This window comes from Pantherophis guttatus, chromosome 4, assembly GCF_059756535.1.
Source record: "Pantherophis guttatus breed Tessera chromosome 4, ASM5975653v1, whole genome shotgun sequence".
NCBI lineage: Eukaryota > Metazoa > Chordata > Lepidosauria > Squamata > Colubridae > Pantherophis > Pantherophis guttatus.
Window position 1 is genome coordinate 4668793 of NC_142066.1, and position 22100 is coordinate 4690892.

General features: G+C 47.1%; 1 protein-coding gene across 1 annotated transcript in view; it reads left to right on the forward strand.

Moving 5' to 3' along the window:
* The first annotated feature begins 3233 nt into the window (after positions 1-3233).
* The window catches only part of LOC117658223 (myosin-7), a 56637-nt gene continuing 37770 nt past the window's right edge, over positions 3234-22100 (forward strand). The window contains exons 1-14 of the mRNA XM_087891685.1: positions 3234-3413; positions 4980-5036; positions 5976-6175; positions 8101-8244; positions 9121-9277; positions 9923-9950; positions 11007-11121; positions 12723-12815; positions 12932-12995; positions 13124-13222; positions 15034-15137; positions 17610-17748; positions 19162-19280; positions 21192-21341. Of these exons, the coding sequence (XP_087747811.1) occupies positions 5984-6175; positions 8101-8244; positions 9121-9277; positions 9923-9950; positions 11007-11121; positions 12723-12815; positions 12932-12995; positions 13124-13222; positions 15034-15137; positions 17610-17748; positions 19162-19280; positions 21192-21341 (1404 nt within the window). The 5' untranslated portion in view covers positions 3234-3413; positions 4980-5036; positions 5976-5983. The remainder of the gene's footprint in view (positions 3414-4979; positions 5037-5975; positions 6176-8100; positions 8245-9120; positions 9278-9922; positions 9951-11006; positions 11122-12722; positions 12816-12931; positions 12996-13123; positions 13223-15033; positions 15138-17609; positions 17749-19161; positions 19281-21191; positions 21342-22100) is intronic.

Below are 22100 nucleotides of genomic sequence, written 5' to 3' on the forward strand. Positions count from 1 at the left end.
AGCGCACCCGGAAGACCACCGGGAGCCAGTGCAGCTCGCGCAGGAGAGGTGTTACATGGGAACGCCACGTCGTTCCCATAACCACCCGCGCGGCCGCACTCTGCGCCAGTTGGAGCCTCCGAGTGCTCCTCAAGGGGAGCCCCATGTAGAGAGCGTTGCAATAGTCCAGGCGGGAGGTGATATGTGAGGAATAAACATATGTGAGGAATAAACAGTGTATTGTCTGGGTTGACTTACATATACCTAATGCTAGTAATAATAATAATATTATTGACTTGTTAATTGTATTATAAACATTATTATTTTATTATTTTATTTTATTAATCAAATTTCTATACCGCCCTACTCCAGGAGGACTCAGGGCGGTGAACAGCCAAGATAAAATACAGATAATACAAATATTAAAAAATCCCTTAAAATTATTAAATATTTTGGCCAAAACACAGATTAAAACTGCCAATTTATAAAATCAAACGAATTAAAAATTTAAAAGAGGACATTAACATTAATAGTAGTGTTAAAGTATATTGTGACTTTAAAATATTAAGGATTAGAAATTATGGGGATTTTGAGAGACACTCCTGGGATTGATTAAATATTGTTAATATTTGGTGTTATTAGTAATCCTACACATTTGGAATATTGACGTTATGAGTAATTTTTAAAAGTATTAAATAATAGTAATTTAGTAGGGTGCAAAGAAATGTTGTCTATGTTTAAATGAATTAATGGGGGAAACGATAAAGGATTATGAAGAGAGAATAGTATCGTTGAAGTTGGAAGATTAGGATTACACATACTTTATTCGTATGACTATTTTTAGCATTGTTTAAAAAAGATTTGAGCCAGTCAATACACCGTCCACAAAATAGGTACGGTGTGAAAAGAAAACTGCAAATAAAACATGTTTTTTTAAAAATAATAATAATAATATTCTTTACTTGTATATAATGGTATTCTCCCAACTTCTAATTGTTACCTTTATTATCTAACTGTTGGTAACACAAATCCCAAATTAAAAAAAAAAAATTCTGTGTCTTTTTTGTCCTTTATCTTTTATCTTTTTTGTCCTTTATCTTTAATGTTAAACTATCCATTTCCGCACAAGCTCATATTTTTTAAAAAATTATGTTTATCATCTGTAGGGATTTCCTCATTTTTCCAGCATTGTGCGAATACAATTCTCGCTGCTGTCAAAACATGTCATATTAAATATACATTCCCCTTTGTCGTGTTTTTCTGGCGAAATACCTAACAGAAATATTTCTGGCTTTAAATCTAATATAATTATAATATAATGAGATTGTTAAAAATTAGGAGAAATATTTTCTCGAGGTTCCCCGGGTTTCTTCTTTTTAACTCCGAAGAAGTTTAGTTCCCAGTTTTAATGGGAAAGGAATCCTCCGTAAACTGAAATTCGTCACGTTCTCCGGTCGGTAATTTAAAACCACTCCGTAAAATGCTATTATGAATTTCTACACCCAAGTGACATCGGTGCTCCAAATTTATATAACTAGAATTTTTTTTTTTAAAAAAATCATTTGCTCCTGATTTTTGGGAAATTGTCTGTACAGGTGGTCTCGGATCTCCTGGTGGTCTCCCATCCAAACCAAGCCTGAATTTGTTTTATGTACAAATAGTTCTCGACTTAACAGCAGCTCATTTAGTGACCGACAACATTGCCGAAAAAAGGGACTTACGACCGTTTTTCACACTTCCAACCATAGTAAGCATCGAAATTCAGACTGTTGGCAACCGATTCATATTTATGACGGCTGCAGTGTCCCGGAGTCACGTCATCCCCTTTTGCAACAACCAAGTTACTAATTTAACAGCTGCCCTGATTCATTTAACAACTGTGGCAAGAAAGGTCATAAAACAGGGCAAAACTCACTTAACACATGTCTCATTTAGCAACCTAAATTTGGGGCTCAACTTTGGTCCTACGTTGAGGACTAGCTGTATAGAGACGATGATTTATAAGTAGGCTGCAATGTTCCTCATGTCCATGAGACGGCGGTATAAAGTGCCACCTGCTGCCCTCTGGTGGGCATCTGGAGCGTTGCAGTCCAGATTTGATACCCGTAAGGTAACCTAATTATATTTTGTTTTAGATAAATTGCAATTACAAATTTTCTGCAAGGGGAGGATTCTGGATGAGCATCAGGGCTCCAAATTTATAGAACTGGAATAATATAAATTTAAAGAGGGCGATGAATAACTAGGTTGCAATACTACACATATCCATGAGAGGGCACTACAAATCACCAGGCTGCAATCCCAACGGGATTGACTGAGAATCTCCATAGACACTAGGCTGCAAATGCTTCTTGTGTCCACCAGAGGGAGGTAGAAAGCACCCATCTGCAGCCCTCTAGTGGGCATCTGGAACGTTGCAGTTTTATTACCCGCAATGCAACCAAATCTCTTAATTTTATATGGATTGCAACAACAATCTTGCAGTGTAGGTTGCACGCAACGAGGGGACTCTGTCGCGAAGCCAATGAGCCACTAGGACTCCAAATTTATATAACTGGAATAATACAAATATAGAGAGGAAGATGTACAAACGGGCTGCAATACTCCACAAGTCCACAAGAGGGCAGTATAAAGCACCATGTTATTCTGCAGCCCTCTATTGGGCATCTGGAGCGTTGCGGTTCAGATTTGGTTCCCGCAATGCAACTAACTCTTTTATTCTATTTAGATGGATTGCAACCGCAACCTTGCAGTGTAGGTTGCCCGCAAGGAGAGGATTCTGTAGCGAAGCCAACGAGCGCTCCCAATGTATATAACTAGAATAATATAAAGAAAGAGAGGAAGACGTACAACCGGGCTGCAATACTCCGCATCTCCAGGAGAGGGCAGTTATATAAAGCACCATCTGCAGCCCTCTAGTGGGCATCTCGGAGCGTTGCAGTCCCAGATTTGGTACCCGCGATGTCAACTCACTCTTTTCGTTTTTAGATGGGTTGCGATTACAATTTTGCAGCGAGGTTGCATGCGAAGGGAGGATTTCGGTCGCGAAGCCAACTGAGCCGTGGGGGGGGGTAGCCATTGAGCGAATTCCCTCCCCATATCTTGCCCTCCCCTTCCTCTCCTTCTCCCCCTCCCTCTGGAATCTCAGCCCTGTTGTTCCAAGATATTTTGAAGTCTCGCTAGCCCCCCTCCTCCTCGTCCTCCACCTCCTCCCTGAAACCTGTTCCTATTCTTCATACCACAACAATGATGACACTTCCAATTGTTCGGGGCCAGGCTGGAGATGTGGGGAGGGGAGGGGGGGCGGCCGAGATGGGTCTGCCTGTCCATATGAGGCCGGCCAAGAGGAGGGGGCGGGGGGATTGGGGATTTATAACCAGGGTCCCGGCCAGGCACCCTTGCTTAGAACCCCACTCCTCCTGTACTGGTGACAGGTAAGACCCCCCCCATCCCCGTTGCAGCCTTCCAGCCCCAAAAGTGTGGGGTTAGGGAATCCCCCATGCTTCAGGGAAAACGGCGAGGTTTTGGGGCATTCAGAAATGATCTTTCTAGGGTTGTGGGAATGAGACGCGTGTCTCGAAGGCCAGGATGCAGTAGGGGGTGGGGGGGGCAATGCAAGGTCTACATGCATCCCCCCCATCCTGAATTTTAGGGGGGCAAGGGGGAGGAAGGCGTTGTAGGGGATGAGCTGGTAGTAGCCACGTTTCGCTGGGCATCTCTGGCAACCTGCTGCGGTGGGCGATGTCGCCACCTGTGAGGCAGTGGGCATCCTTCCTTGCTCCAGCTGAAGCTTTTCCCCCAGCTGGGGAGCATGGGAGATGTAGTCCAGCTCGGCTGGAGGAGCCAGGCAGGGGAAGGATGAGTTAGCAGCATCGCGCCGTCTGTAAAGAGGGAATTTTTTCTCTTGAAATGGTCTCATTTTTTGGCCAGGAATATTCTACATTTTCACGCCCTAGTCTGGCTTTTAATTCAAAAAGATCCGTTTCTTTCCTTTTTCCTTTCCTTTCCTTTCCTTTCCTTTCCTTTCCTTTCCTTTCCTTTCCTTTCCTTTCCTTTCCTTTCCTTTTTCTTTTCTGTTCCTTTCCTTTCCTTTCCTTTCCTTTCTTTTCCTTTCCTTCCTTCCTTCCTTCCTTCCTTCCTTCCTTCCTCCCTTCCTTCCTTCCTTCCTCTTTCTTTCTTTCTTTCTTTCTTTCTTTCTCTTCCTTCCTTCCCTCCCTCCCTTCCTCCGTTCTTTTCTTTTCCTTCCTTCTTTCCTTCCTCCCTTCTCCCTCCCTTCTCCCTCCCTCCCTCCCTTTTCTTTTCTTTCTCTTCCTTCTTTCCCTCCTTCCATTCTTTTCTTTTCCTTCCTTCTTTCCTTCCTCCCTTCCTCCCCCTTCTTTCCTCCCTCCCTCTCTCCTTTCCTTTTTTCTTTCTTTCTCTTTCCTCTCTCCTTTTCTTTTCCTTCCTTCTTTCCTTCCTCCCTTCTCCCTCCCTTCTTTCTTTCCTCCCTTCCTCCCCTTTCTTCCTTCCTTCCTTCCTTCCTTCCTTCCTTCCTTTCCCCCTATCCTCCCTCCCTCCCTCCCTCCCTCCCTCCCTCATCCCTTTAATAAAATCATCAGAAAAGGCACTCCCAGAGACCCCTTCTTTTGCTCTCAAAATAGTTGGGACTACAACTCCCATCGCTGGCTGAGAAACACGGTCTTTGTTATCTTCGCCACCTTTGGGAACAAATGGCTGCCATGCTCAGCGTGTCCGACTGAAAGGAAAAAAAAACCACAACTTTTGAGGGGTTTAGTTTAGTTCTTTCCTTAAGGAAACAATCGGACACTACGGAAATATACCTCAGAATCGATCTGAGGTATAAAATGCATGAAAATCTATATATTGCAGGGTTTCGCCTCCCGATATTTTGCTTTTCTCCTTAAATATATATTGGAATAATCCTGTCAGAAAGGATCCCTGGGTGGCTGGGGAAAGAATTGGGGTGTATATTGTACTAATACGTCCCTTTTCCACAACAGGAGTCCGTCCTGAGGTGTCCGCGATTCTTCTCTTGTGAAATCCACTAAAAACAAAGGGTAACTATCAGGAGTAGCTATTTCTGACCCAGAGAGCGATCTATTCCTAGTATAGCTATTCACACTCCAGGCACAGCTGTTCTGGGCGCAGCCCTGCCTAAAGCTGGTTTTCTAGAGCGTGCAATTCTGCTAACAGCCAGCAGGGGGCAGCGTATTCGCATTGGAAGGAGAGGGATTAAATCAGGTGCAGTTCCAGTGCTGCACACCTGAGGGAGGGAAAGCAGCGCTATTCAAAACTTGGCCTAGCTCAGGGTGCCCTCTGGTGGATTTCTTGGGAATGACACATTGCAGATTTGCATCTGTTAAGCGGTCAGAGTCCTGATGATGTTACCTACTAGGGTCAGGAAATGTCCACGAGAAAACCACCAAGCTAAGAGAGCACCAAAGACCCTTCAGTCTTCCTCCTTCTCCTCCCTCCCTTTTCCTCCTCCTCCTCCTCCTCCTTCGAGCACTGATGATGTTACCTAATTTGGTCATGAAACGTCCGCAAGAAAACCACCAAGCTCAGAGAGCACCAAAGTCCCTTCGGTCCTTGTCCTTGTCCTTCTCGTCCTCCTTGTCCTTGTTCTTGTCCTTCTCGTCCTCCTTGTCCTTGTCCTTTTCCTCTTCCTCCTCCTCCTCCGAGCACTGATGATGTTCCCTAGTTGGGTCATGAAAGGTCTGCAAGAAAACTACCAAGCTCAGAGAGCATCAAAGACCCTTCAGTCCTCCTCCTTCTCCTCCCTCCCTCCCTTCTCCTCCTCTCCCTCCTTCCAGCACTGATGATGTTCCCTCGTTGGGTCATGAAATGTCCTCAAGAAAACCACCCACCTCAGGGACCTCCCTGGTTCAAATTTTCCCCCCAAGACCGGAACGTGTGAATCCTACCACCTGCCCACCATAAGTGCATCACGGCCCGTAGATTTCGTTAAACTGGGTTTTGTTGTTTTTCCTTCGCAGCTCCCGCCATGGAGGTATCTGAATTCGGGGCCGCCGCCCCATTCCTGCGCCTGTCGGAAAAGGCTCGCATCGAAACTCAGACTCGGCCGTTCGACTTGAAGAAAGACGTCTTCGTGCCGGATGACAAGGAGGAATTCGTGAAGGCCAAAATCGTTTCCAAAGAAGGTGGCAAAGTCACCGCGGAAACGGAAAAGGGCAAGGTGGGCGAATCTTGTCCCGCTAAGATTACTTTCCGGACCAAGGGTGATGATTCCTAGCCAGATCTTTATAATAACAAGAATTGGAAAGGGGTCTTTGAGATCCTCTAGTCCAACCCCCTGCTCAAGCAGGAGACCTTATACCATGTTAGACAAATGACGGTAAGGCTGTAAGCCATTCCTTTGTACCTGAAGGAGTTGGATGGATTCCCCTTAATTCTTGGCATCTTCCACCCAGGTGTGCTGTAAAACAAGTGCTGGCTGAGGATGATGGGGCTTAAAATCCAAGCTACCTGGACGGTACCCCTCGGAGAAGGGTAGAGAAACCGAGAAGAAATAATAGTAGAGAGCCCAGAGCCGTGCTTCTCAACAACGGCCATTTTAAGAGGTGTGGACTTCAACTCCCAGAATTCCCCAGCCAGCCATTTTAAGAAGTGCAGACTCCAACTCCCAGAATTCCCCAGCCAGTGATGCTGGCTGGGGAATTCTGGGAGTTGAAGTGCCCACCTCTTAAAATGGCCGTGGTTGAGAAACACAAAATGGCCTTATGGACAGCAGGAACAGTTGCTAACAAAACAATGGTTAGATAAGAGGGGACTCAGCCCTGGCCAAGAAAACAATGTAAGAAAATATTTCAGACAAGCCCCTCCCCAATTCGCATGAAGAGAAAGGAGGGAAAGGGGACATGTTTTCAATCGCTAGAACTATTACAATATTACATTTATATTGTAATATTGTAAATGCCGACCTAACATGGTATAGACTTCTTAATCTGGTCTGTTGGGCTCGACAGTTATAAATCTTCCGGGGGGGGGGGTGTCAAATACCATTGTTCCCTTTTGTGTGTGTGTGTGTGTGTGTGTGTACTTGTGTGTGAGCTTTTGAGACGGTGTGGACTCCTGACAGCTGCCTGGACAAGTCCCTGCAGTTTTCTTGCAAAGATTTTGGATGTGATGTGCCATTGCTTGCTTCCTAGGGCTGGGAGAGAGGGACTGGCCCAAAGTCACCCAGCCAGCTTTCATGTCTATGGTGGGACTAGAACTTTCCATCTCCTGGTGATTGGATCAGAGTTACCCAGCCAGCTTTCATGCCTGAGGCAGGACTAGAACTCACCATCTCCTGGTGATTTGCCCACTCAGTCAGAAGTTCTAGTCCCACCTTAGACTAGAACTAGAACTTAGACTAGGACTAGAACTCCCCATCTCCTAGTGATTGGCCCAGAGTCACCCAGTCACCTTTCATGCCTGAGGCAGGACTAGAACTCACCATCTCCTGGTGATTGGCCCAGAGTCACCCAGTCACCTTTCATGCCTGAAGCAGGACTAGAACTCACCATCTCCTGGTGATTGGCCCAGAGTCCCCCAGCCAGCTTTCATGCCTGAGGCAGGACTAGAACTCACCATCTCCTAGTGATTGGCTCAAAGTCCCCCAGCCAGCTTTCATGCCTGAGGCAGGACTAGAACTCACCATCTCCTGGTGATTGGCCCAAAGTCACCCAGCCAGGAGTTCTAGTCTAAGGCGGGACTAGAACTCCCCTTCTCCAGGTGATTGGTTCAAAGTCACCCAGTCACCTTTCATGCCTGAGGCAGGACTAGAACTCACCATCTCCTGGTGATTGGCCCAAAGTCACCCAGCCAGGAGTTCTAGTCTAAGGCAGGACTAGAACTCCCCTTCTCCAGGTGATTGGTTCAAAGTCACCCAGTCACCTTTCATGCCTGAGGCAGGACTAGAACTCACCATCTCCTGGTGATTGGCCCAAAGTCACCCAGCCAGGAGTTCTAGTCTAAGGCGGGACTAGAACTCCCCTTCTCCAGGTGATTGGTTCAAAGTCACCCCGCCGACTTTCGTGCCAGATACAGGACTCAAAGAGTAGGTTTTCGCGGTGAGGTCTGTCAGGAACTCAATATCCGATTCCTTCTCGTTGGCAGACGGTGACGGTCAAAGAAGACCAAGTTATGCAGCAGAACCCGCCCAAATTCGACAAGATCGAGGACATGGCCATGCTGACCTTTCTACACGAGCCCGCCGTGCTCTACAACCTGAAGGATCGCTACGCCGCCTGGATGATCTACGTAAGCCGAGGAACGGGGAGGGATGACTTTGTGTTCTGACCCAGCTCCCCAAACACGACAAATCCTCTGATGTGAACTCAAAAGATTCCTTTCATTAGGAATGCCGGCCGCCCCGGCAACAAGTTTCTCTCACAGGCTAATAAGTCCGTCCATCCGGAAGATGAATAGTTGTCCACCCCCTGCCTTTTATCCCCAGAATTAGGGGGGCTACGTTAGCAGTGGTGGCTCTTCCGTCCCGAGGACCGGCCCATAGATTTCCACTGCTCTCCTCTCCTCTGCCTTCTGCGCATCCGCACGTCAGGCACTGGCCCCAGCTGTTCCTCCTCTTCCTCATCCGCCACCTCCAGACCTGGGGGCTGTTGACCCTCCATCGGAGGGCTGACGGACGGTCCAGGCTCCGCCTCTGTCTCTCTCTCTCTCTGCAAGCCCCATTTCCTCTCCCCCCTCAGAGCTCCCAGGTTGCCCTGACTCCCACACCTCCTCCTCTTCCTCTGATTCGGCAGCTGGAGGGGACGGTGGCTGATAGGCCACAACACTTTGCGAGGTGGTCCTTCTTCCTAGCCTGCAGGGATCTGGGGGTGATGAGCAAAACACAGGTGGGGTTGTGTGTTCGGAAGCCATCCCAGTTACAGCAACAATGCAGGTAGTCCTCAACTTCCAACCATGGTTGGTCAGTCGGGGAATTCTAGGAGTTGACGTCCATGGTCTTAAAATTCCCAAGGTTGAGGAGCACTTCTCCAGAGAGAAGGCGGGCATTCATCTAAGGAAGAAATCAATTGTCCTCTCCCCAAGCTTGGAGATGTTAAGTCTGGAGGTGCTTCCATAATCCAGGAGGACCTTCGGAACTTCACTTCTCGTCCTTCTCTTCTTCTCTAGACCTACTCGGGGCTCTTCTGTGTAACGGTCAACCCCTACAAGTGGTTGCCCGTCTACAACGCGGAAGTGGTGGGCGCTTATCGAGGGAAGAAGCGGAGTGAAGCTCCTCCTCACATCTTCTCGATCTCCGACAATGCCTATCAGTACATGTTGACAGGTAAAGGAGGACCAGGGAGCCAGAAGGAGGGACCTGGTTGTCATCAGAGAAGAACGAAGGTTTCAGGAAGTCAAATGTTGCTCTTCCTTTTCCCTTCTTCTTCTTCTTCCTCCTTATCTATCTTCTCCTCTCTTTCTCCTCTTCTTCTTTATCTTCTCCTTCTCTTCCTCCACTTCCCTGTCTATCTTCTCCTTCTTCTTTTCCTTGTCTATCTTCTCCTCCTTCTCTGTCTCTCTTCCTCTTTTTTACTTTCTCCTTCTTTTTTCTCCTCTTCCTCATCTGTCTTCTTCTTCCCTTCTTCCTCCTTGTCTATCTTCTCCTTCTTCTTCCCTTCCTCCTTGTCTATTTTCTCCTTCTCTTCCTCCTTCCCTGTCTCCTTCTCCTCTTCCTTTCCTCATCTTCCTCCTAGTCTGTCTTCTTTCCTTCCTCCCCTTCCTCCTTGTCTATCTTCTTTTTCCCTTCCTCGTCTATTTTCTCCTTCTCTTCCTCCTTGTCTGTCTCTTTCACCCTTTCCTTCTCTTCCTCCTTGTCTACCTTCTCCTTCCCTTCCTCCTCTTCCTCCTTGTCTGTCTCTTTCTGCTCTTCCTCCCTTGCTTTCACAGTTCTCCCTTTCTTTTCTAACCTTTTTTTCTTTCTCTTCCCTAGATCGCGAGAACCAGTCCATCCTTATCACGTAAGTCCCATCTCCTACCTCGCGATCTTTCACAATACACTTTAGTCGTCCTTCCAACCTACGGAACTTGTTTTCCATTTTGATTGTGGGTCTCCTTCTCACAGTGAATTTAAAGTGGTTTTCTTCAGTCTTCAATCTAGCATGAAGTTATGTGGACATCGTTTATTTATGGATCTGGGATCCCTACCCATTTGCAGGAGCTGGGTTGAAAAATGGTGCTGGATTATTTAGTATTAAGTATATATAAAAGACAATAATTGATAGTGGTCTGTTGTAAGTCGAGGACTTACATATTGCTGTCTGATATCTCCCGGGTTGAATAAATCTTGCTTATGTATAGACAGTCCTTGACATATGACCGCAATGGGTACTTTATGGTGATCTTATTTACCGCCAGTTCTGCCCCAGCTCCGGATCCCAAGGAGTGTGACACACACCAAGCTCCAAAAACTCCGTTTATTACAAACAGACCCCTTTCAAAATGCAGGCTTTCAGTGCAAATGTCCTTATCAGCCTGCTATAAAGTACAAAGAATAAACAAAGTCTGACAAAGGTTGGCAACCAGCCCAGAAACCAAGATGTGATAAGAAACTCACTCTCCAAAATGCGCTGCGTAATAATTAAACGTTGTTTCCAGCAACAATTGCTAACTGCGTGCGACTTAAATAGGATAAGGGAGTGGCCAATTAGCCCCAAGCCTTACTCTCGAGGAGACCTCCTCCTCCTGAGTAGCCACTCCTGCCTTTTGGCAGCCCTGCGTGCTCGAGCATTGAGGAGAGGCTCCTCCACTTCACTCTCTGCACTTGAAGGAGCCTCTGGAGGTTCTGAAGGCCCTGGCTGAGTCTCTGCCTGTGGCACCACATGCTCTTCAGCCTCCTCGCTGTCCAACGCGAGTGCCGGCTGCACAGGCTGCTGGCGCGACACCACACCAGCCTCCTCATCGTCGGGATCAGCCACAAACCGCGCAGGCCGCTAGCGGGCCACAATACCGCCCGCATAAAAACTGTCCCACAAATCGGGCCTTCATGAAATTAATGTCGTTTTTCCAACCTGTAGCGGAGAATCCGGTGCTGGGAAGACGGTGAACACCAAGAGGGTCATCCAATATTTTGCGGTCATCGCTGCCATCGGGGACCGTACCAAGAAAGACGAAGCAGCTGCAACGGGGAAGGTGAGCGTCCAATCGGAACGGTGTTTCTCAACCTTGGGAACTTTAAGAGGGGTGGATTTCAACTCCCAGAAATCCTTGTACTCAGGGACTACCGGTACTCCAGTTCCATGTTTCTCAACCTTGGGAACTTTAGATAGATAGATGAATAGAGGTGGAAGGGACCTTGTAGGTCATCTAGTCCAACCCCCCACCCAAGCAGGAGACACTATATCCTTTCTGACAGATGGCAGTCCTGTTTCTTCTTGAAAGCCTCCAGTGATGAAGCTCCCACAACGTCCGAAAGGAACTTCTGTTCCATGGGTTGATCGTTCTCACTGTCAGAAAATGTCTCCTTAGTTTAGTTTAGTTTAGTTTATTATATTTATATACCGCCCCCCTCTCCTGAGGGACTCGGGGCGGTGAACAGCCAGCAAATAAAATACACCGATACAAAATTTAAAACAATATTAAAATCCAATTAAATCAATTTGGCCCATAGTTAAAAACCCTATATTAAAACCCCTAATTTTTTTAAAAAAACAATTCTTTTTAAAAAGAGTAGGTCAGGCCAGCCCGGCTTGATGAAACAAAAACGTCTTTAGGGCAGTTCGGAAAGCGCGAAGGTCAGGGATCCGCTGTATCTCTGGGGGCAACTCGTTCCAGAGGGTCGGTGCCCCCACAGAGAATGCTCTCCCCCTGGGGGCCGCCAGCCGGCATTGTCTGGCCGACGGCACCCTGAGGAGGCCCTCTCTGTGGGAGCATACTGGTCGGGGGGAGGCTACCGGTGGCAGAAGACGGTCTTGTAAGTACCCGGGTCCTAAGCCATGGAGAGCTCTAAAGTGGTAACCAATACTTTGAAGCGCACCCGGAAGACCACCGGGAGCCAGTGCAGCTCGCACAGGAGAGGTGTTACATGGGAGCGCCGAGTCGCCCCCATAACCACCCGCGCGGCCGCATTCTGGACCAGTTGGAGCCTCCGGGTGCTCCTCAAGGGGAGCCCCATGTAGAGAGCATTACAGTAGTCCAGGTGGGACGTGACGAGGGCATGAGTGACTGTGCGTAAGGGATAGCAGAGGGAAGACCTGTGGGAGTGCAAGGCCAGGTGCCAGCGTCTGGAGGCTCAGTGGGCTGAGATGATCAGCCAGTTCCAGGCCATGAGACAGTCCCACTGGACTGTCCGGCTCTTTGCCACCAGTGGCGCTTCCCTCCAGCCTTCGCCCAAAGCCCCGGCACTAGGAGGCTGAAGCAGACCCCAAAATATCTACCCATACAAAAAGACCCCTAAGGGGGAGACTCTCTGCAGCAACACAAACATTCATTGCACATGCCCGGCCCAGGGGCTCTAGTTTGAGGACCCCTGATTTAGTGCAATATAAAAAAATGCAAGGGATTTTTCTGCGGACCACCCAAATTTTCTCGCGGACCACCAGTGGTCCACGGACCACCAGTTGATGACCGCTGGCATAGAGCATCTCTGCTACCGCTTCGCCCGGACAAGTACGAACCGGCTGAATACCACCTCTGATCTCCACGTAATAAACTTGGGTCCACTTGCCACGATTTCACCTTTTGCTATATCCTGTTCTAACACATCCACCCCTCACCCCCCACCCCATCTACAGGGCACCTTGGAAGATCAAATCATCCAAGCCAATCCAGCTCTGGAGGCCTTCGGCAACGCGAAGACCTTAAGGAACGACAACTCCTCCAGATTTGTAAGTAGGGCTGAAAGGAGGAGGTTTTTGACCTCTCTGGGATACCGAAGACCATCGTGTTCAATTTTTGCCAACTTCTAAACCTGCTCTCAATCCACTTCTCCTTTCTTCTTCAGGGTAAATTCATCCGAATTCACTTTGGGGCAACAGGAAAGCTGGCCTCAGCCGACATAGAAACCTGTGAGTGTTGGGAGTCTCCAAAATTCTCAAATCTTTGATCGATTCTTTGAAAGTTCTTCTGGGTTTTTCCCACTTGTTCACCATCTCGGTCTCTTTTGTCGTTCTCCACGTTTCCGTCTTCTCCTCAGATCTCCTGGAAAAATCCAGAGTAATCTTCCAGCTGAAGTCTGAGAGGAATTATCACATCTATTACCAGATCTTGTCCAACAAGAAGCCAGAGCTGTTGGGTGAGTCATTCGCCATGAATTTATAAAACTCTAATTGAAACCAGTGGTGGGATTCAGCCAGTTTGGGCCGGTTCGGGTGAGCCGGTTGCTGGCTGGCTTCACCCCTCCCCACCCCTTCCAGGAGTCCCCTTATGCCTTGTTTTGGTTCTCAGGTAAATGCAGAGCGGCCTACTAGGCCCAAAGGGGGCACAGGGGGTGCGACACGGCCCCCCGCAGCCCATTTTTGCTCCCACGGGGGTGCAGGAGGCCGAGTGCTGCCTGTCACACTCCTGGCCACGCCCACCCTGGCCACGCCCACCCAGCCGGTCATTAGGGCAGAGAACCAGTTGTTAAATTATTTGAATCCCACCACTGATTAACACCACATCTGGATTACTACAGCCAGTTTTGATCACCATACTAGAAAAAAAGTTGTTGAGAGTTTGGAAAAAGTTCAGAGAAGAGCAGTTAAGGCGATCAAAGGCCAAGAGACTAAACCAATTTGAAGCACGGCTGCAGGATTTGGGTTTGGCTAGTCTAAAGAAAAGAATTAAGGGTAACACAATAGTAGTATTCGAAGAGTGGTGCGGTGGCCTAGAGGGTGGAGCTCTCGCCTCAAAATCAGGAGGCTGTGAGTTCAATCCTAAGTAGAGGCAGATACTTCTCTCTCTCTCGACACAATGAGAATATCTCTGCTGAACAAAACTCTGCATTGGCGACAGGAAGGGCATCTGGCCAGTAAACACTCAGTTCCAGTCAGTTACCCAGACTCCACCACCACAAGAGTCATTAAAAGAAGGTGATTATAGCAGTATTCCAGTACTGTTCTGTCCCTGTCTCACACACGCACACAAACAGTCAGCCAGGGGTTAAATAAAACTTGCAGACAACAAATTCCTTCGATAAGAGGATTGGCAGCAACCCAGTAGCTGCTTGCCAAGAACTTTACTCACAGAGGGAGCGGTTGTTCCTCCGTCAGATAAACCAAAACAATATACACACAGTCAAAGAATTGTCAAGTCCAGTCCGTATTAAATCCAAGGCAGATAATGTTGTTTCAAAGATACAATGTGACTCACTAGTAGTTTAGTTTTGTCTGTCACAGAGTCTGAATTGCCACCACACCCCCTTTTATCCCCTGTGGGGTGTGGTCCAGTGACTCAGCTTAATCTCTGGCACACCTCCTTTTCTGCTGCTTGCGCTTGTCTCTCCGACGCTGGCGTGGATCCAGCCAAGACTTATCTCTGTCACCGTCTGACTGCGAGGAGATACCTGCCTCCTGGCCAATCTCTTCTCCTTTGGGAGACACCTGAGGCATTGCCAGAGAGGAGGGTCCTGGAGAGGGAGGCCTGGCCAACTCCTCTCCTTCATGTTCGGAGCCTTCTCCCTCCGATAAGTTGGCCTCGGGGGTCGGAGTCACAACAAGTACTTGAGGGACTGCCACAGAGAAGAGGGGGTCAAATTATTCTCCAAAGCACCCAAGGGCAGGACAAGAAACAATGGGGGGAAACTAAACAAGGAGAGAAGCAAACTTCCTAACAGTGAGGACAATTAACCAGTGGAACAGCTCGCCTTCAGAAATCGTGGGCGCTCCATCACGGGAGGTTTTTAAGAAGAGACTGGCCGGTCACTTATCTGAAATGGTATAAGTTCTCCTGCTTGAGCAGGGGGCTGGACTAGGGACCTGTTGTGAGAGTTACAGCAGTGGTAAAGTGTCATTTCCATTTCACAACGACCCTTGTCCTCTTCTGGTGTTGGAATAACCACTTAGGAAGAGAAGGTTGGCCACGTTGTGTCAACGCCTGACTTCTTCCACCCGTTTCTCTTTCCAGATATGATGTTGGTCACCAACAATCCTTACGACTACGCCTTCATCTCCCAAGGAGAAACCACGGTACCCTCCATCGATGATGCTGAGGAGCTGTTGGCAACTGACGTGAGTACTATTCTCCAAGTGTCCCTCCAACTTGGCTCCTAGATCAGGGGATCCCAACCTTGGCCACGTGAAGACCAGGGGTGAAATCCTACTGGTTAGGACCGGTTCGGGTGAACTGCTAGGGATTATCGGCATCAGTTCACTGAACCGGTAGTAATTACCTCTCCTTGGCCCCACCCACGCCCGGCCGGTCACCGCTTACCTCTTCCAGACGCTCGATATTCCATAGAATTCAATGTTAAATGCAGCAGAGAGAATGCTAACTTTTCTCCCTCCATTAAGAACGGAGCTGCTGCAGCCTGTCCCTTTAAGATAGCCCCAGGAGGGAGGGGGCCAGGAGGGAACCCTAAAGGGAGCAGCAGCTCCATTCTGAATGGAGGGAGAAAAGTTAGCATTCTCCCTGCCACAGAATTCAATGTTAAATGCAGCCGAGAGAATGCTAACTTTTCTCCCTCCATTCAGAACGGAGCTGCTGCAGCCTGTCTCTTTTAGGTAATCCCCAGGAGGGAACAGGATGGGGAGGGCAGGGGAGCAGCTGGAATGGAGCCGTTTTTGTGAAAGGCAGGAAAATGGGGAAGGGGATTTTCCTGCCTCTCATCCATTCCTCAATCTCAGCACAGACTGAGGGAAGGATGGTAGGCAGGAATATGCCCCTCCCCATTTTTCCTGCCATTTGCGACAAGGAGTGGCTGGGAGGGGAGGGGCCGGTGAGGAGTCCCTTGATGTGAGTGATGTTGAGTTGGCCACACCCACCCAGTCACATGACCCTCCCCCCCAACAAGCCACGCCCACAGAACTGGTAGGGGAATTTTTTTTAATTTCACTCCCTGGTGAAGACCTGTGGACTTCAACTCCCAGAATTCCCCAGGCAGCATGGGTTTGAACCCTGAACCAGGGCAAATTGAAGACTTAAGATCTGTGGACTTCAGCTCCCAGAATTCTCCATTCCAGCTAGGGAATTCTAGGAATCGAAGGCCACAACTCTTAAAGGTGCCAAGGTTGGAGTTCGAGATGTCTTGGACTATTGAACCCTATACCTGGGCAACTTGAAGACTTAAGATTTGTGGATTTCAGCTCCCAGAATTCTCCATCCAGCATGGCTAGCTGGGGAATTCTGGGAGTTGATGTCCACAGGTCTTCAAATTGCCCAGGTTGGACAACCCTTGTTCAAGTGTGCCTTGTGAAGATGGGCGGGGCGCTCTCCTCCTGAGTAGTTGGGTCAATCTGCGCTGTTCTCGCCTTCTCTCCACTCTCCATGCTTGGGGATCAGGAGGGGGAAGTCCTTGCTCATCGCCTGAGCTCTGTCGCTCCTCATTTCCACTCCTTGCCCTCTCTCGGTCATCCTGTCCCCGTTCCTCCCTGCTAGCAAGCTGTCCCAATCCTGAGGGATCCTGGGCTACCTCATCCTGCTCCTCCCCACATTCCTCCAAAGCCAACAAAGCCGCCCCCTCGATCTCCCTAGGCTCTAGCTTCAGCTCATCATCTCCCGCAGATTCAGGCTCCGACGGGGGCATGATGCTCAGCAAACTTGAAGACTTACGATTTGTGGACTTCTACTCCCAGAATTCTCCATCCAGCATGGCTAGCTGGGGAATTCTGGGAGTTGAAGTCCACAGGCCCTCAAGTTGCCCAGGTAGGACACTTCTAGTTCAAGATGTTTAAACTACGGTATTGCGCCCTGAACTTTCCCCAAGTAAAGGCTTATGGGACTGTTGTGGCTCCGTTACCTGAGCCTGTGTCATCGGCAGGAGAGGACTCCGAGAGTGAAGGAGAGGAGTTGGCAAGGCCTCCCTCGCCAGGACCCTCCTCTTTGGCAATGCCTTTGGTGTCTGCCGAAGGGCAAGAGATAGGGCCGGGGCCAAGCATGTCCACGCAGCCACAGGTGGACAGTAATGAGGAAGATGAGTCTTGGCTGGATCCTCGACAGTGTCGCAGAGATAAGCGCGCGCAACAGAAGAAAAGGTGTGCCAGAGATTAGGCTGAGTCACTGGACCACACCCCACAGGGTATAAAAGGGAGAGTGGTAGCCAGTCAAGTCTTGTGACGAACAAAGCTGAAAGCTTCCCCGCCATTCTGCATTGCCGGACTTTTGCTATAGACTTTGCTGGATTATCTCTGGACTTAATTTACTCTGTAATTATTGAACATTTTACTTTGATGTACCTGAAGCGGAGAGAAGTTATCTCTTCCCTTCGTGAGTAATAAACTCTTGGCAGGCAGCCACTAGGTTGCTGCCAAGTTCCGTTATCATAAGGAAAAGGATTTTGTCGGCTGGTTTGGTTTTTAACTCTTGGACGTCTGTTGGTATGTGTGCGTGTGGGACGGGGACAGAACAGGGACGTGTAGTCCAACCTGTATCTGAGAAATCTGAAATTGGAGATCGTTTTGTTGGAAATTGAATAACTGGCTGGTTTTGCTTGAGCTTGGAGAAAATACTCATCCCCTGTTTTTTTTTCTCCCCTCCAAACCCAGAGTGCCTTTGACATCTTAGGGTTCACCCAAGAGGAGAAAAACTCCATCTACAAACTGACAGGAGCCATCATGCACTACGGGAACATGAAATTCAAGCAGAAGCAGCGAGAAGAACAAGCTGAACCGGACGGCACCGAAGGTGAGGGGAAGAAATGATCACGGTGGCCCCCCCCAATTACGATAATGAGAAATAATTTACCAAGGTTTATTCATTCACAGTTAGGATAAAATTATTAAAAGCAGGGGTGAAATGGTACCGGTTCCGGCCGGTTCGCCTGAACCGGTAGTAAAAAAAAATGCTTTTAAAAAGTTTTTAAAAAGGTTCCGACGATCGCGCGGCACAGCTGATTGTCGCACCACGTTGCTCAGTTTGTGTCTGGGTGTTTTATCCTTGGGGTGGACAAGTTTCTGCCTTCTCGGGTTTGAAATGGGTACGTATGTTGTGTTGGATGAAGATCCTCCCGGAAAAGAACGAAAACACATCAAGGAAGTTCTCGGAATGTGTGGCTATCCCAAGTGGGCCTTCATCAAATCTTCAAAAAAAAAAAAAAAAAGACCCCACAGGAGCTCCTCCATAATGAGACAATGAAGAGAACAATAAACAAAGCAACGTTTTCATGCCTACATTGCAGTATTACCGGGAAGATCTTCAGCCGACACAACATATGTGCACATTTCAAAACCCAGGAAGGCAGAAGCTTGTCCGCCCCAAGGAAAAAACACCCCTATTATATAGTCTTAAAGTGGAAGGTTGTTTTGAAATTAATATATAGATATTTGTATGGGGGAGGAGAAAAAGGGCAGATTATTGCTAAATTGGGAGTTATAATAATATTATTATGCTAAATTAGAAGTTATTATACAATGTTATAGTAGAATGTTATTCTGAAATGTATGGTAAAAGGGGGATGTAATAATATTATCAGAAAGAAAGGGTCAGTATTTGGGGGATGGAGTAAGGGGATGGTAAAATATTATATAATCTGTTACGAATTTGGATTTTATTTTGAAGAAGCCACAGGGGGACGGATGGTGAGGGGGGGGGTTAGGGAGGAGGGGGGGAGAAAAAAGGGGAAAAATTTGTATTTGAAAAACTTTTTCAATAAAAAAAAAAAAGGATAAAACACCCAGACACAAACTCATCAACGTGGTATTTGCAGTGCAAGGCAGTGAGCCATGCACAGATCTGTCCACTGGGGAAACAAAACAGCCTTTTCACAAACCCCATGGCACAACATAGCAGAACAAACCATCAGGACGAGATTCAGCAGTCCATCCGCGTGTAAAAGACAAAGGATGATCCGGATGGCTGAGAATCTCCGTGGACGTTAAGGCGTGCAGCTTCATGTTTTGGGTCTCCAACCCATGTATCCCCCAAAAAATTCAATAATAATTAAAGCAGCAGCACGCCCATTTTCTGCTGAAAAGCGCGTTGGGTCCTGCACGAGATCAAGTTGACCGTCGACCACTTGAGTCCTTTCCCAACCTGTCCACCCCGATCTCCTAACCCAAGAGATGGGCTTGCACTGAAACCCTTCCGTGGCTCTTGCAGAAGCCGACAAGTCAGCGTACCTGATGGGCCTCAACTCCGCAGACCTCCTCAAGGGCCTTTGCCACCCGAGGGTTAAAGTGGGGAACGAGTACGTCACCAAAGGGCAAACTGTCCAACAGGTAAGAGCACCACCTGCCTAGAGAGAGGAAAAACCACACTCTCGAAAGAAAAAGAAAAAAGGAGAAGGACCCAGTTTTCACGTTTAAACTCAAGGTGGACATATAATTTCTATTGATTTCTTTTTCTTTCTTTCTTTTTTTTTATTGAAAAGTTTTATAAGAAATTCAAACAATTTTCTTCCCCCCACCCTTCCCCCTTCCCCACATAAATTGTACATTTTCTTATACATAAGAAATCCTACATATACATGTTTCCCTTAAAGAAAGCATTAAAATAAGACATTTTAATTACATTCGGAGTTGCTCTTCTTCTCTTTCTTCCCTCATTCCACAACAAACCTTCTTCTTCTCCTCCTTTCTTTCCCTTCCCTCCCTCCTCTTCTCTCCTACTTTCTCCTGCCTCTTCTCCCACCTCATCCTACTTCCTTTCCCTTTCCCCCACTTCTCTCTTCTCTTCCCCCTTCTTGCCTTCACTCCTACCCCTATCCCCTTCCCTTCCCTTCCTCCTCTCCTTTCTTCCATTCCTCACCCTCCCTCTCCTCCTCCTACCCCCTCCTCCTCTCTCCTTTCTAACTTTTTTGCTGTGAAATATTTTCCTCCTTTAATGTCTGAGCAACTCCTGTATTCTACTCATAGAATATACTTTCTTCTGCTAAAACATTTCTCTATTCACCACTTTCCCCCCCCTCCCTTATCCCCCCCCTGACTTCCCAGAGCAAAAACAGGGTATAGCATCTAACGACCATATGCTAAAATAAACTAACAAATTATAAAGTTCAAAACTCCCACATGTTCTTTAACTCCCTTGCTCCAATTCATCAACCTCCCTTTTATAAATTCTCATTCTTCCTACTTATAAAAAAGAAAAAAAAAACTTTTTCTTGATGTATAATCCGATACTTTAGCAGTCTTACAAACAGTAGAAATCATGAATAAATTCCATTTCTATACCCAAAAAAAGAAAAGAAAAAAAGAAAAAATTTTCATCTTAAAATCTTACACATTTTATCTCATATATCTTTTAAAATAATATAGTCTTATGTTAAGCATTTTAAAAATCTCTTAATACCTTTAAAGCACTTATTTACCAAATATAAATTTCAGAATCTACAGGAGGGTGTCTTTCAATTTTTCAATTTACCGTCTTAATACCTCTAACTTTTTAGAGAGCTTTTTATTGATTTCTTTTTTTAATGGGGTGACTCAGTTTGTGTCCTTGTGTGTCTAATTCAAATTCATTGGGTGTCTAATCACACTCGGCCAATAAAGTATTCTAATTCTAATTCTAATTCTAATTCTAATTCTAATTCTATTCTATTCTATTCTATTCTATTCTATCCTATCCTATCCTATCCTATCCTATCCTATCCTATCCTATCCTATCCTATTCTCTCTTCTAGTCCATTCTGTTCTATATTTTCTATTCTATTCTATTCTATTCTATTCTATTCTATTCTATTCTATTCTATTCTATTCTATTCTATTCTATTCTCCTATCCTATCCTATCCTATCCTATCCTATCCTATCCTATCCTATCCTATCCTATCCTATCCTATCCTATTCTCTCTTCTAGTCCATTCTGTTCTATATTTTCTATCCTATCCTATCCTATCCTATCCTATCCTATCCTATCCTATCCTATCCTATCCTATCCTATCCTATTCTCTCTTCTAGTCCATTCTGTTCTGTCTATTCTATTCTATTCTATTCTATTCTATTCTATTCTATTCTATTCTATTCTATTCTATTCTATTCTATCCTATCCTATCCTATCCTATCCTATTCTATTCATTTTCTTTTCTAGTCTAGTCTACTCTATTGTCTAGTCTAGTCTAGTCCTCTTGAACTTTGTCGTAGAATTTCGGAAGTGAAGCAGCCTCATCTCCCGCTAACTTCCTTTTCCTCCATAGGTGAACTATGCCACTGGGGCTCTGGCCAAGGCTGTTTACGAGAGGATGTTTGTCTGGATGGTCATGAGAATCAACACCACGCTGGAAACCAAGCTGCCCCGCCAGTATTTCATTGGGGTGTTGGATATCGCTGGCTTCGAGATCTTTGATGTGAGTAATTCCTTCGCAGGTCACGGATTTGGTTTGCCTCTCGGATAGATCCACCTTCCCCAAGTTGCTTCTCCAATGTGTTGGTACAGTTGAGATGGATGGATGGATGGATGGATGGATGGAGGAATGGTGGGACCTTCTTGCTTGCAGTTAGAAATTGTCAGGATGCTTTTTGGCCCTCAAGCCATCCTGTCCAGCTTTTACCAGGCCCATCCATTCACCCGTCCATCCATGCTTCCATTCTTCTATCCATCCACTACCAATCCATCCATCCATCCATCCATCCATCCATCTCTCTATTTCTATCCATTCATCCCTCTCTCCCTGCCTTCCATCCATCCATCCATCCATTTATCCATTCATCCACCCTTCCTTCCTTCCTTCTTCCACCATTCTTTTATTCCTTCCTTTCTCCCTTCTACCATTCCTTCCTTCCACCCACCTATCCACCTATCCATTTTTCTATCTTCCTCCCTCGCTCCCTTCCATTCACCCATTCACCCATTCATCCATTTTCCATCCATCCGCCCCTCTCCATGCATCCATCCATCTACCCACCCTCCCTCCCTTTCCTCCCTCCCTCCTTTCTTTCCTTTTACCATTCCTTCCTTCCACCCACCCATCCATTTTCCATCCATCCATCCACCCTCCCTCTCTCCCTCCCTCCCTCCCTTCCACCCACCCACCCATCCATCCATCTCTCTATCTCTATCCATTCATCCCTCTCTCCCTGCCTTCCATCCTTCCTTCCTTCCTTCC